We start from the raw sequence: 15,711 nt of genomic DNA, 5'->3' as shown, positions 1-15,711 counted from the left end.
TCCACAGTCCCTTTTATTTTTTGTTTGGAGACAGATACTCACTAAGTTGCTTAGGATCTTGCTAAGTTGGTGAGGTTGCTCTTGAATTCATCATCCTCTTCATCATCCTCTTCCCTCAGCCTCCTGAGTTTCTGGGATTAAAGGTGTGAGACACCTTGCCTGGCTGACTATAGTAATTTTCTAACACGTAATCCCCCATAAATATCTGAATGCATTTTTGTGTGTATTTTTTGTATAACCCAATACCAAGGGCAGTCTTGATTTTGGCAATCTCCAGATCACCTAGGCAGTGTTTTGTACATAGTATGGTGGTGTACTTAGTAAGCTTCTCAGATCCAATTACTATTTTTAAAGGGTATATGGTCAGGGGACCTTTAAACTCTCATTATCCTGTGATTTAGATGTGTTTCTCTATTTACTAAGATATAATAATTGTCATAAACACTCACTGGTTTTAATTATTTAAGGATTACAAAGGCATAGGCATATGGATTTAAACTTTCCATGGAATATATGTCTTTCTGTAGAAGTATCTGAATCTATATAAAAAATAGATATAGATATTTTGATGAAAATTAAAAAAATAGCTTTTAAACATTTGAAAATAATCATTTAATATTCACAGTTTGTATGGAAAGCATTGAATAATACATATTATTTGCCTTTGGGTAGTTTAGAGGATTTAGTAAGAGTTTGCATTTTTCTTTTTTAAAAAAATTTTATAGGTGTATAATAATTATACGTAATAGTGGGTTTCATTGTGGAACACTTGTACATTCACATAAAATAGTTCGATCAATTCCTTATCCCAGTACCTTCCCTTGCCCTTCCCTCCTTCCTCCCCCTGACCACCTTCTTCTACCTTACTGTTCTCCCTTCAATCTAAAGAGATGATGAATGAACACATATGAAAGTTTGTTTATTTGCTGCTGTATATTGAACCCAAAGCTTTGTACATGCAAAGCATGCACACACTTGACCACTGAACTGTACCCCCAGTCCCTAGATTCAATTTTATGTATGAAGCAAAGGTGAATATATTAATTCTGGGGAAGTTTCCTAATATATGTGATATAGTGTATTTATCAAAAGTACATGAAAATAGCAATAAAACAAATTTATTCAGAAAACACTTACCAAGAACCATTATGTTCCAGATATGTTCTGAGGAAAATAATTAAACAAATACATCACACGTTCATTGGTGAGATGAAAAATCAGAGTGAGGGGGAAAGATTTATGGGGGTAGTGTTTTAGATAGGATGATTATGGAAGGATACTCTGAAGTGAGAAATAATCAGTAAACTAGGTTAATGGGGGCAGATCATTAATTGGCTTGGTTAAAACTAGGGGAGGAACAGATTGGGGTCAAATCAAGAGTCAGGTTTGAATAGGTTAAATTTGAGATATACAAGTACAGATGTTGAATAGACAGTTGCAGGCAGGAGTCATGACTTTAAGAATGAGTAATCCATAGGTCTAGATGAGATGTGGGGATACCTGGAATTCTGGGGAAGACAGAGGTCATGGATTGAGTCTGAAATTACAACAGTAAAAGATTGGAAAGATGAGGAATGACCCAGCAAAGAAGACTGAGAAGAAATCTCCGATGATGTAGAAGCAAAACAAGAACCGTTTGTTTTGGAGGCCAGGTGAAGAAAATATTTAAAGAAAAGGGAGTCTTGAAGTGTATAAGATGCTAGCAAGTGGTCAACCAAGGTAAAGTCAAAACAGCATGCTTTCTGCTGGTGGGAATGATTCAATAGAAAGAAGAAAATAGATGATGTGGAAGATGATGTGTGTGTGTTTGTGTGTGTGTGTGTGGGGGGGGGGGGTTGGTTGTGGTTCCAGAACTAAGCCTTTGAGTAAGCAATAGGGGAATAGACTCAGCTCAAAAGGATTAGCCTTAGTTAAAACACTGTCACTTCTGCCAAACAAATTTATTTGCCGGTATGCACTCACAAACCCATTTTCAAAAGTGATAGCCTCATATTCCCATTACTTTAAAATCTTTCACTTTTACAAAACCTATCTCTAAAGCTCGCCTTTTTCTCTGGATTTTCAGCAGAATAAATGGGAGAGCACTGTTGGTGATTCTTGTTCGTAATTAACTGCCAACCTCTGTAGCTTGTTTTGCTTTCTTAGCTCTTGAGGCCAGATGGTGAAATAAATGGAGGGCATAGTTCAGTGTTCTCTGCAAGCACAACACAACTGTAAGTGTAGAAGGGGGAAGGAGTGGTGTGAGTTTTATGCAGAATGTTAGAAACCTCTCCAAGGTACTGAGCCAGCTTAGGAGCTGTTGCAGTTGCTCTTTTAAGTCTCTTTTAAGTGTCAAATGTTTGGAATAACTGTTTTTTGTTTTGAAGTCTGAAATGTTTTGATGAGTGGTTTGGATCATCCATTACCTATGTAGAAGACCATACTTTATCTCCGTAATATCACTACTGAGGACTACAGTGTGAGGCTCACAGGAGCAAAGCAGTAAAGCTTGTTTTGGAGAAGATAGAAGAATTACAATTACTGTCACTAAAGATCCAGTATTCTCAGAGCGGGTCGAGGGAGGGTTAGCATCATACACCCTGTCTTCATCGCCACAAGGAGAGTTCAATAAATAGTGTGTGTGCGTGCGCGCACACACACACACACATATTGGAAACAATCTGTTATCAGTAACGTGAAGGCATGTATCCGGAAGATCTTGAAGAGGGATAAGGAGGTGTGAGTAAGGATCACAGGTATTCTAATTTCTTTTAAATCCATTCTCTCCTGCCTCTAGCTTCCGGAAGGCTAGCGTCTACTGGAGTAAAATCCCCGCCCTAGTATTTGTCACTAAGTACTGAAATGGGCGTGGTTCTGCATATAGGACACCTGTTTTTCGTGAACCCCGCAAGTAGGTACTCCCGGAATCCTCCTCTAGCATCGACTAATCAAGCGCTCCGGAGGGTCCCCCAGTTCCCACATTCTTTTTGGGAATCCTCCCGCCAACAAGGCTGCTCTGTAGTTCTAAGAGGGCCTGCTGAGCATGTGTAAAGAGCGCCGCGCATGCTCCGTGAAGTGGGCAGGTTTACCGAGGCGCTAGCAGTGGCTTTTACTACTCTTCACCCGCCTCCCCCGCCTAGCACGCCCCCCTCCCCTCTTTCCCACCCCCACCACGCGGTCCCCCGCATTCACCCCGCCCCTCTTTCCCACCCCCCTCACCCCAGTCTGGGGAATCTCCATTGACGTTCTGGTGACGCCGCCGTGCTGCCGCCGTGGGGGGTTCCAGGCGCCGCACAGGTAACGCCGCCGCTGCCGCCATATTGACAGAGCAGGGAGCGGGGAGGGGGCCTGAGGAAGGGGGTTAGCTGGGGGTTTTGGGGGGGGTGGTCACCGTCAAGCGGCCGTCGCGCCGGCGGCAGTGGTGCGCAAGAGCCAAGCAGCAGCTCTTGGAGAGGCAACACAGAGTTGTCTTCTCTATGGGAGCAGCAGTGTGCGGCGGAGACCCCCGGGTCCCAGCCTCTGAGGGACCCCGTGGCGGGGGCAGCGGTCGCTAAAGGCGGGGCTGGGGGTCACAGCGGAGACGGCGGCGGCAGCAGCGGGCCAGTTCAATAGACAGGATGCACTGCCGCGCTGGCGGTCCGCAGCTCCTGTTCGAGTGCTCCTGAAAGCGCGATGCTACCAATCCCTCCTCAGGAAGAGCCCTGGGACCAAGACATGGAGGTGTTCGGTGGCGGCGGCGGCGGCACGAACAGTGGCGAGGTTAGTGTGGTGGCCAAGATAGCCTGGAGCCAACTACCCTTGTTGCTACAGGACCCTAGTTGGGGGCCAAGAGAGAAAGGGCGTGGGGGAAGAGAGCGGGGCTCCCAGGCAAGCCCCTTTGAGGCTGCAGGGCGGTGGAGCACGCGTTGTCCCAGTTGTGCCTTCCCTGGGGAGCGGGTGGGGATGAGGCGGCAGGCTCCTGTGTAGAGTGCAGCCCCAGCCGGGCCTCGGAAACGCCTGTCTCACTGGCTATACTGGAGTTGTTGTGACTAAGTTTCTCCACTTTCCAACCCGAAGTAAGACTGGGGGACGCCTGGGGTGCCGTGCCTGACTTGGCGCGTCCCTCTTTCTCCTATGAGCTGGGTTTGCTTGCTGGGAAGACTTCAGGGGACCTCTGCAGACTCCATACGACTCGCTTTTAAACCCTGGGAGCTTTAGAACTCAATACAACAAAAACACCAAGGTGACGAAGTTACCCTGGGGACATTTCTGCAGAGGGACGAGAGTTTCTTCATAACTTAGCTTTCTCTCTCTCTTTTTTTTTTTGTGGCTTATTATTATTTTTTTCACCTTACGTAGAGATGAACAGTTGGCCGGGTTTATCTACATTCAGGTGAAGTTCTGCTGCCTCTTCTCAAGTCCCCTTATTTTGCTGCCCTTTTCCTTCTCTCCTTTGCTTTTCCCCATTCTCAGTCCCCGCCCCGTTGGTCTGTAAAGGAAGACTTAAAGTGAACCCTAGCCAGCCTTTATAAGACGAATCTTTAGTAAGACTTAAGGAGGTTCAACCAAAATTTTGGTTCGCCTCTCTTCCAGCTTCTCTTCTGAAACTGTTCTGTTTGGGCCTTGGTCAGCAGTGCCGCGAGAAATTAGATGTGCACAAGTACTTTGTTATAAAAAGCGGGCAACATTTAAATATAAAAAACATGACTATCACAACAGAACATCAGATCCTTTTCTGGTAAATAATCAACAGCATATTACTCTGGAAGAAGCCACTATACACCTCCTAAAAATAGTTGACAAATGCCGAATTGATTACTAGTAGGCTATTTTAAGGTAAGATTTGCACTCCTGTACATCTCAAGGGTGCAACTTTGTCTTCAAGTACTTGCTCCATCTTTAAAAAAAAACACTTTGGACAGTTGTATGATTTTCTTATGGTTATCTTCTTCTGTTTTGCTTTCCTTAATTTTTTTTTTTGCAACTAAATGGGTTAGATTACATATTAGAATAACATGCAATAAGAAATATGGTGGAAATAAAATCAGAAGTACCCTGAAGTTGAACCCTTTATATTTTTTAGGAAATATTTTACTAGGGAACTAGGGTATACCAACATATGGTTTAACATTCTTCATCTCTTATGACTAGTATATACTAAACAAAGAGGGGCTTAATTTCTAGACTATTCAAGACTACATAAAACTATTTGTTTTATTTCATGTGTGTAATCAATTGATATAGTCACAGACATTTTGTTGATAACAAGTTAAATGCTATAATATAAGGATGGAATGGGAGGTGGGGAGCCATTTGCATGTGTACTATTTATTATTTTAGCTAATTTTGAATGTAGTATGTTTTAAATTGTAATTACCACATATGGTTTTTTTTATTGTTTGCAGTATGTTTTAGGTATTGTAGAGATTTAACAATGGGTCTCTCTACCTCAGCAATTTGGAAAAATACTCAAGTGGAAATTGTTAATCCCTATGAAGTAAAACGAAAGGTGAAGGTAATGTGGTGAAGGTAGTATTTCTGCCTTCTTTGTCTAAAACAATTAAGATTGGTTAAATTTAGCCTTGTTGGTGACTTTATTAAAATAGGTGAAAATTTAATGCTACATTTGAACAGATACACTTAGTACTTAGAAGACTTTTTGCTTTTAATGATATTCTGTTGATAAGAAGGAAATAATTTTACTTCCTAGAATATATGTTTAATTTCATGTTGATGTTGGCTTTAGAAATGCTTGCTTCAAGTATGAACTTTACAACCTATAACTGTTAGTTTTTAGGACTAAGGTGCTTTTATTATATAATATGCATATTTTAAATGTGGTAGAATTCTGAAAGAAAATGTAGGTAAGAATAGGTTAAATTTAATGTCAAAGGAAATAATTTCTGTTACTTTCTTTGTGTGGGTTGAATCCTGGTAAGATTAAAGATTATAGACACTACAATATATTTTGGTATCTCTTTCAGTGTTATCTTTTACCTATCTTACTTGTATGGGCAATTGTTAACCATTGACTTGCCATTCAGAAGTTTGTATATTTGCATTTTGAGACTCTTAACATGTTTTTGCACAAGAAAAACTTATTATGAATAGTTACATTTTTAGATCAGGGCATAATAGAAGAAGCAGGCATAATGATGAAAAGCCTAACCACTGTTTGAAAATTTATCCTTTGGTAAAATGTGTCAAGGTTTTAAATAAGAAGGAGTTTGGTTCCAGTGAAAGATGGCAATGGGTTTGAGAAAGGGAAATATGGGCTTCATGGTTTCTGGGAAGAGAGTTCTTGGAAGAGGGGATATAGGTTAAGTGAGAAGCTCTGGTTTTCAGAGTTAAGGTACTATCTCAATTAGGTCTACTGGGAATAGGAACTTAAAAGGTTATTCTCCCCCCCCCCCCCCAACTCAGGAAGCTAGTTTTAGCTTTTGCCTGGATACTGATACTTTCAGGATCACTGAAGAGGTATTACTTGAGATGGGGTGAGTATATGTCATTAGTGGGCTGTGTATGAAATATAGACTATTTGAGTAATGTGAACTTTATACAAATTAGTTTCATGAGCATTAGAATTCATGTACTTATTTTTTTTTAATTTTTTGGTGAGGGAGTGCCTACTTCTTTAAAGAGTAGATGATTGTAGGGTTTTAAAATTGCATATCATATAATATAAACTGCTGCTTTTATATTATTTCTTTAACAATACTGCTTTTGTTTAAGGAAGTTAGTTTTAAGAGTAATATTATGTCATTTATAATACAATTTGAGATTAAAGTTACAAACTTTAAAAATTTAACTAGGATAGCAACTCTTTTGCAGATTGGGGAAAAAAACTGAAAGTTTAATTTTATGTGACCTGGTAGTAATAGAGCAGAGAACATGTTCTTTGGAGGCAGATAAATCTGTTCCAAACTTATTCCCATACTAGCTGTGGGATCCAGTGTATAGCTCTCTGAACTTCAGTTTCTTTATCTGTAAATGGGAGAAAAATATCTTAAAAAGTTTTAAGTAAAGAGAATGCAGTGTAAGTTTTTATATACATAGCAAGGTGTTTTGCACATGGTAGGTCTCCATTAACAATAGGTCCTTGTCTTTCCCCACTAAACTATGAATTTTTTTTTCACTTATATGAAAAACCTTGGGATTTAGATATCCCCAGGATCCCTCACTAATGGAAAGTTTTTTTTTTTTTTTTTTAAAGACCTTCTTCATAAATATGACCACTTCATCTAAATATATTGGAGCTCTTATTCTGCACATTTGTAATCACAAATAGGGTGATTCAGGAATAAAATATGAGGTTATATTTAGGAAAACTTTGAGGAATATGGATAAACAATTTCATTATTATAACTGGGCAATAAAGTGTTTCATTGATTCTTTTTTTAAATTTCTATTTGGAACTCTTGTTATAGTAGGAATCATTTAATTCATTGTATTTATTGAATATAGGCAATGCAGTACACAGAGTTATAATGTGAAATGCCATATTAAAATTACATTACAATATATCATTACATCACAAAATCCCACCCTACTCCTACAGGTTTAAATTCAGGTGAGCTAGATAGGATTATGTATAAATTATTATCATAAAAGACACAAAACCATCAATAATTGGGTTAGAATGATGGGAGTGGTTTAGAATGAGTCTGTTAAAGCCTTGTGAAGGAAATGGAATTTGAGGGCATTATGGAGTAGTAATATTTTGACAGAGATTGAAGGAACATATTTCAGGTAAATGGGAAACAATATAAGCAAAAGCATAGAGGAGTTCTTGGAAGAAGGAAATATGTGTAATATTGTTCATATATGTGATATTGTGAGAATAGAAGTTTGTGGTGTAGAAGTGGGGATATGGTGCAAAATGAGGTAAGAAATGTAAAGACGACACCCAGATTTATGGAGCTTTTAAAGCCAGTTAAGTGTTCAGTTATGTCTTATAATTGGGAGCTATTGAAGGTTTTTGAGGACATGAGTGACATTATCAAATTTGTGCATTGAAAAATAGCTAATGATAGTGTGGAGGATGGATTGTAGTAGGGGAGATACTAAAGGTGGGGAATACCAGCTATGAGGTTATTGTGTTAGTGGAAATATTAGTGAAATTTTTGAACTAGAATGGAAGGGGTAGAACTATGAACAAGAGGAAAGACTTGGCAGAGGTAGACTAACTAGAATTTAGTAACTGATTATATGTTGGGGAATAAGAGGGAATAATATATAACAGATTAGAAGTGTGGTGATAGGAATTAATTTAATTTAACATATATTTAATATGTGTATGTCATTATGTTTGTACTAGCCACTAGATTAATAAAATGATAAATAGATCTTTGTAGCATGGTAAGATAAAAAACCAATGTAAACTTCCCTCCTCTTTAATATTGTCTTGTGCAATAACAAATCATTCAATAAAGATTTCTGGTCATGCTTGGCATGCTTAAAATCTTTTCTATTAAAGGAGAATGTACTTATTACTAGCTAGAAAATTTTCATGTTTTTTTTTCTAATCAGCTATGGGTATAGAGTGTTGTTTAGAGTACATGGGTACAGAAGTGACTAGTTCTTCTTTCTGGAATGTGAAAAAGAGAACAGGGACATCTATATTTCTTGTACGATTTTACTAGGTTTACTAAAAGCCATCAAATTCGTCCAAGTCTGTCTTTCTTTAAGCTAGTCTTGTCTGGAAATATTCAGGTCACTTCCTCTAGGGCAGGGCCTCTGTATTATACTATCTTGTATATTCATCAAGAGAGCTAATCATTACTTCCATCTGTGGTACAGTTGCTTTCTTAGACCATATTATTTCAAAATTACCCTTCTCATAGTCTTTTTCATCTATAATTTCAAGAAGGAAATCAGTATTTTTAAAATTTTCTTATAATTGTTTCCTTGGTTGGTGATATTACCCTATTTAGCAGCATTCTCTAGAGTTGGTAAGCACATGGCATCTAGAGGTAAGCCTTTCAGTACTTTGTAAGAATTTGTCATATAATGTTTACTCATTTATGTTATTCCTAAGGATTATATACTGTTCTTGCTAATAGTTTTTCTTTTCTTGATACACTTTATTTTCTTTTTATTTGTTTTTAGATGGGAAAAAGAGTTGGACAGGAAGGAGATTTAGAGCCAAATGTCATCTGGCTTTTGTAGATGATAGAGAGATTGTCTGAAATATCCTGAAGGCATTCTTTGTGACTGATTTTACTGATAGATTTTAACCTGTATCCATACATTTGAAGTAGTTGGTGCTGCTATATATGAGATATAGAGAGTGAGTGTATGTATTACTTAATATCTTGCTTCATTTCATTAAGTGTTTGGTATAGGAAATAAAATCAGATAACAAATGCTTGATATTTAGGGTGTAAGGGATAAAATAAAGTGATAAATGTATGCAAAGGGTGGAGAATGGATGTGCAGTATGAAATAGAACATAGGTAACTAGGTTCTAGGGGTTTACTAAATGTTTAAATATAGTTGTTATAAATTTGGCTTTGAATTTCCTTGGGCAAGTATTGGGCTCGTATTTCTCAACTCTGGATGTATGTTAAATTAACCTGGGAGTTCAAAAAATTACTCATGCCATTGCTCAATTCAAAGATGCTCAAATTAACTGATATGGAGGGGGCCTTGAACGTCATTCCCCACAATTCCCCATAATTTTGATGTATAGCCAGAGTAAAGAAACCACAACTGTAGGCCAAAGCCAAAAGAGAATGTAGTTCTCATTATTGAGCAAAAAGAAAAAAAAAATATCAGTTTCTCAGCTAGTGATTAGGAAAATAAATTTGTATGTTTTATTATGTTGTTGTTTAAGATATGACTGGGGCCAAAAGAGGTTTTTGAGCTGTCTTGTATGCTCATGCTGTTTAGTTAGAAGAATTTGTTTTTCTGTAAGAGTAAAAATAAAATACTAGTGTCCTAATAATTTCGATCTGGTTCAGCCCCCAAGTTAGCAGGTTAAATAAACTGTGTACCTCATTATTAGCTAAGTAAGGGGCTAGTTACCATTTTAAATAATAAATATTCCATTAAATCTCTAAACAAAAATCCCAAAGGCCATGTGTAATTATCATTATTTTAGAACTTATCTGCTTCTTGTATAAAATGGTTAGGGACAAACTTTAAGAGTAAATATAGCAATCCTACTATAATTTTTGTATCCCCAAATACACTGAAATTCATTCCCTCTTAAATAAAACCTGAGAAAGACATGGCATTTATTGAGCATGTAGTATGGAACAGACACTATTAGATACTTCATATAGATTATCTCATTCAGCGTTTTCACTCTTCATAATTGCTCACTAAGACAAATGGACCTTTTACACATATGAGAAAGAGGAAAATCAGTGAAAGGACTATCTGGAAATTGAAACTAGATTGCTTTAAGTCCATGCCTTTTCCTTTTTTGCATTGCAGTTTTCCCATAAGGATAACATTGAAGACAAGGAGAAGACATAGATAAGTTGTTGGAAACCATATCAGATATGCTGATTCAATAAACATGTGTCTACTTGGTTTAAATAAAAGTCATTAATATCCCAGCAATCCTGTATTCTCTTTTGTTTGTTTTTGGGGGACATGGAAAAACTTAATTTAAAGTTATAAAAGTAAAGTACCTAGAAGCTCTAACATATTGTTAAAATAGAAAAGTAAAATGCAGGGATCATTCTATTGGATGTTAAGTTTACCATGAAACTACATTGAGACAATGTGGTATTTGTCAAAGGATACACACAGATCAAGGAACAGAATAGAGAACTTAAAAGTGAACCTACATAAATATGCTCAATTAATTTTTGAGAAAAATGAAATTAATTGGTTAAAATCATTTTATAAAGCTAAAGATTATTTAAGGGGGAAATTTTCTGTCTCAAAATGAGAAAATTAAAAAAAAAAAAAAAATATATATATATATATATATATATATATATATTTACTGAGGATTCTGGGGAAAATCTTACATTAGTATTTTGCTAGTGTCAATTACACAGTTGAAACTAGCTATAAAGATATGAGTAAATAAAAATGGATTACAAATTCTAAAAAAAGTATGATGGATAAGAGAGAGTAATTATGGGTGTATTAAATTACTCAGGATGAGAGTGGATAAAACTTCCGAAAACAAAGGAGAAAAAATTCATGAGTGGAAACGTGGACCAAATATCAGATTTTAAACAACATTTATTTTTTCTTCAATGCAGCATTAGGAGGGAGAGGTGGGGTTTGTAAAGAAGAAATTGTACTAAATGAGAATAGCCAAAGTGCAAGAATGAAGGAAAAAGAAAAAGTTATTAGGTCTGATGTAATGAAAGTCATTTATATTCATGATTGTTGACCTGGGGCAGCTGCAATCATAAGTGAATACTGTCTGAAATAATTTCATTTCAAACTTACATGGGTGTATACAGAAAACCACATATTGATTAGTTATATACTGGAATAGAGATGATTTTGATTTTATACTTCATTTTACAAATGGAAATGTTTATCTCTAGAATTTCTGGCACAATAATTCAGTATTTATTATGTTTATCATATATAGGGAATTTGTGTAACAGTAAATGAATACTTATAAGACCTTTTTAAGAGAAGCAAATATGGATGTTATAAAAAGGATCATTTAGTAATGTAAGATCTGTACACAATGTTAGTTTTATTTATTTCGTATGGTCCTTGTCCATGATTTTGTGTCAGGTCTTTTATTACTGCTCTGCATTATTCTGTTGCATATATTTAATATAGTTGGTTTATCCATTAATCATATGAAGGACATTTGGGTTATTAACAGTTTGGGGCAATAATCAATGAAGTCATTATATGAATTTGTAGATCTTGGTTTGAAATAACTTTGCATTTGTCTTGGGTAAATACATATTACTGGAGTTGCTGTGTAAGAGTTCTGTTTTCTCTGAATTCTTCTTTTTAAAATTACCTTATTCTAATTAGGATCTCAGTCTTGTGGATGTAGATGATGTTGAGATAAATGGTAGTGTATTCATATATGTATATACAAAAGTTATGTCAGATTCACTCCACTGTCTTAATCTTATTCCCCCTCCTTTGACATTATTCCCCTTTGTATAATCCACTCAACTTCTGTTCGTCCCCTTCCAACATTGTTACGTGTTTGTATCCACATATCAGAATATTCTACCTTTTTTTGGTGGGGGGAATTGACTTATTTCAATTGCATGATAGTCTCCGATCCATCCATTTATCCATGAATGTCATTAAGTCATTCTCTTTATGCCTGAGTAATATTCCATTGGGTATATAAACCACATTTTCTTTATCAGTTCAACTGTTGAAGGGAACCTAGGTTGGTGGCAAAGCTTAGTTATTGTGAATTATGCCGCTGTAAACATTCATGTGGCTGTGTCACTGTAGTATGCTGATTTTAAAATCTTTTGGATATGTATAAGGGAGTAGAATAACTAAGCTAACTTATGATTCTATCCCTAGTTTTTGAGGAATCTCTATAATGCTTTCCATAGTGGTTGTACTAATTTGCAGTCCTACTAATAATGTATGTTTTTAGCCTTTTAGCCACATCCTTGCTAATATTTACTGTTACTTGTATTCTTGATATTTCCCATTCTGACTAGAGAGAGATGGAATCTCACTGTAGTTTTAATTTGCATTACTTTAATTGCTAGATATGTTTAACACTTTTTACATATTTGTTGATTGTTCATAATGCTTCTTTTGAGAATGTTTGTTTAGTTCATTTGCCCATTTATTGATTAGGGTATTGGTTTTTTTTTTTTTTTTTTTTTTGGTGTTAAGCTTTTTGAGTTCTTTGTACATCCAGAAAATTAATGCCTTATCTGAGGTGCAGGTGGCAAAGATTTTCTCCTGTTCTGAAGGTTCTCTCTTCATACTCAATGGTTTCTTTTGCTGTGAAGAAGATTTTTTAGTTTGATACCATCCCATATTTTTAATTTTACTTTTTACAATTTAGGAGTCTTGTTGAGGAAGTTAGTTCCTAAGATGACATGTTGGAGTGTTTGGCATCTATTTTCTTCTAGTTGGTGCAGGGTTTCAGGTTTAGTACCACTTCTGTGATTCAGTTTGAGTTGAATTTTGTGCAGGGTAAGAGAGAGGTGTTAAATTTCATTCTACTACATATGAATTTCCAGTTTCTAGCACCATTTGTTGAAGAGGCTATCTTTTTTCCCAATGTATATTTTTGGCGTCTTTGTCTGGTATGAGATAGCTGTATTTATGTGTGTTTGTCTCTGGTCTTCTAGTTTGGTCCAGTGGTCTTCATGCCTGTTTTGGTACCAATATCATACTGTTTTGTTGTTATAGTTCTGCAGTCTCATTTAAGATGAGGTGTTGTGATGCCTTCTGCTTCACATTTCTCACTAAGGATTTTTTTCCTCTATTTTGGGCCTCTTAATTTTTACAAGTGGATATCATAACTGATTTTTCTATTTCTATGAACATTGTCATTGAAATTTTGATGGGGAATTGCATTGAATCTGTATATTGCTCTTCTTGATATGGCCATTTTGACAATATTAATTCTGGCTATCCAAGAACATGGAGATCTTTCCTTCTTCTAAGATTTGCCTGTTTCTTTCTTTAGGGTTCTGTAATTTGTGTTATAAAGGGTTTCAACTGTTTCTTTAGAATGATTCTTAAGTTTTTTTTAAGACAATTGTGAATGGGATAATTTTCCTAATTTCTCTTTCAGCAGATTCTTCATTGGTGTATAAGAACACAATTTTTTATTTTAAATATTTTTAATTGTAGATGGATACAATACCTTTATTTATTTTTATAATGGTGCTGAGGATTGAACCCAGAGCCTCACATGTGCTGGGCAAGTGCTCTACCACTAAGCTATAACCCCAGCCTAAAGAACATAGTTGATTTATGAATGTTAATTTTATATCCTGCCACTTTGTTGAAATTATTTATGAGTTCTACAAGTTTTTTGGTAGAGTTTGTTGAATCTACTAAATATACAATCTTCATCAGCACACAGAGATACTTTGAGCTCTTCTTTTCCTATTCAAATCCCTTTAATTTATTTCTTCTAATTACTCTGGCTAGAGTTTCAAGGATGATTTTGAATAAAAGTGGTGAAAGAGGACATCTTTTTCTTTTTCCAGATTTGAGAGGGAATGATATCAGTTTTTCTCCACTTAGAATGATTTAGGCCTTGGGTTTAACCTATATTGCCTTTACAATTTTGAGGTGTCTTCCCATTTTTCCTTCTTTCTCTATTATTTAAATATGATTGGATACTGTATTTTGTCAGATGTTTTTCCTGCATCTTTTGAGATAATCATGTAATTCTTGTCTTTAAATCTATTTACATGGTGAAATACATTTATTGATTTCCATATATTGAGCCAACCTTGCATCCTTGAGTCGAAACCAACTTGATCATGTTGCACTATATTTTTAATGTCTTTTTGTATGCAATTTGCCAGTATTATATTACATCTATGTTCATCAGGGATATTTGTCTGAAACTTTTTTTCCTGGATGTGTCTTTGTCTGATTTTGGTGTTGGGGTGATACTAGCTTCATAGAATGAGTTTGGAAGCATTTTCTCCTTTTCTATTTCATGGAATAATGTCAGGAATATTGGTATAAGTTGTTCTTTGAAGGTCTGGTAGAATTGTGCTGAGAATTCATCTGGTCCTGGGATTTTCTTTGTTGGTAGGCTTTTCATAGCATCTTCAATTCCATTGCTTGAAACTGATTTGTTTAAATTGTCTATGTCCTCCTGATTTCATTTGCATAGGTCATATGTCTGTAGAAGTTTGTCTATGTGTTTAAGGTTTTCTAATTTATTGGGTATAAATTTTCAAAATAGTTTCTGATTATCCTCAGTATTTCAACAGTGTCTCTGGTGTTATTTCTTTTTTCATCCTGAATTTTAATAACTTGAGATTTTCTCTCATTATTTTGGTTGGCTTGGCTAAGTTTTTATCAATTTTATTTATTTTTTTTCAAAGAACCAATTTTTTCCCATTGATTTTTTTTAAAAATTTTTGTTTTAATTTCACTCATTTCTGCTCTGATTTTAATTATTTCCTATGTTCAACTGAATTGGGTGTGGATTATTTCCTTTTCTAGGGCTTTTAGATGCATTATTAGAGAATTTATTTGATGTCTTTCATCCTTTCAATGAATGAGCTCAATGCTGTGAACTTTCCTTTTAGAACTGCCTTCTTAGTGTCCCCAAAATTTTGATGTTATGTTGCTATTTTCATTTACCTGTTTTTTAAAAATTTTATTCCCGATATCCATTCACCATTCAGTAGTGTGTTATTCACTCTCCAGATGTTTGAGCAGCTTCTATTTTTTAATGTTGTCATTGCTTTCTAATTTTATTCCATTCTGATGTGATAGAATGCAAGGTATTATCTCTGTTTTTTTTTTTTTTTTGTATTTGTTAAGAGTTGCTTTGTGGCCTGAGGTATATTCTATTTTAAAAAATGATCCATGTGCTGCTGAGAAAGAGGTTGTATTCAAACTTTTTTGTTGTTGTTGTTATTGGGGATTGAACTCAGGGTACTCAACCTCTAAGTCACATCCCCAGCCCTATTTTGTATTTTGTTTAGAGACAGGTCTTACTGAGTTGCTTAGTGCCTTGGTTTGCTGAGTCTGGTTTTGAAAGCAATCGTCCTCCTCAGCCTCCCAAGACGCTGAGATTACAGGTGTGTGCCACCATGCCCGGCTGTATTCAAACTTTGATGGATGAAATAT

At 35.8% G+C, this 15,711-nt stretch overlaps 1 protein-coding gene across 6 annotated transcripts in view; it reads left to right on the top strand.

Annotated features, from left to right (window-relative positions):
- The first annotated feature begins 3,152 nt into the window (after positions 1–3,152).
- Rps6ka6 (ribosomal protein S6 kinase A6) overlaps positions 3,153–15,711 on the top strand; it is a 98,219-nt gene continuing 85,660 nt past the window's right edge. Inside the window, exons 1-3 of one of the 6 annotated variants that reach the window (XM_046425386.2) lie at positions 3,368–3,738; positions 4,552–4,794; positions 5,364–5,473. In XM_046425386.2, the coding sequence (XP_046281342.1) occupies positions 5,393–5,473 (81 nt within the window). In that variant the 5' untranslated portion in view covers positions 3,368–3,738; positions 4,552–4,794; positions 5,364–5,392. Of the gene's footprint in view, positions 3,277–3,367; positions 3,739–4,551; positions 4,795–5,363; positions 5,474–15,711 lie in introns of those variants that run through there. The other 5 variants (XM_046425387.2, XM_046425384.1, XM_046425385.2 and 2 more) reach the window with 5 other exon arrangements.

The sequence above is a fragment of the Marmota monax genome, unplaced genomic scaffold, assembly GCF_021218885.2.
Source record: "Marmota monax isolate L192 unplaced genomic scaffold, Marmota_monax_Labrador192_F-V1.1 WCK01_AAM20220418_F8-fsc00176, whole genome shotgun sequence".
Lineage (NCBI taxonomy): Eukaryota > Metazoa > Chordata > Mammalia > Rodentia > Sciuridae > Marmota > Marmota monax.
Note: the sequence above shows the minus strand (reverse complement) of the source record. Positions and strands in the feature narration are given on the sequence as shown.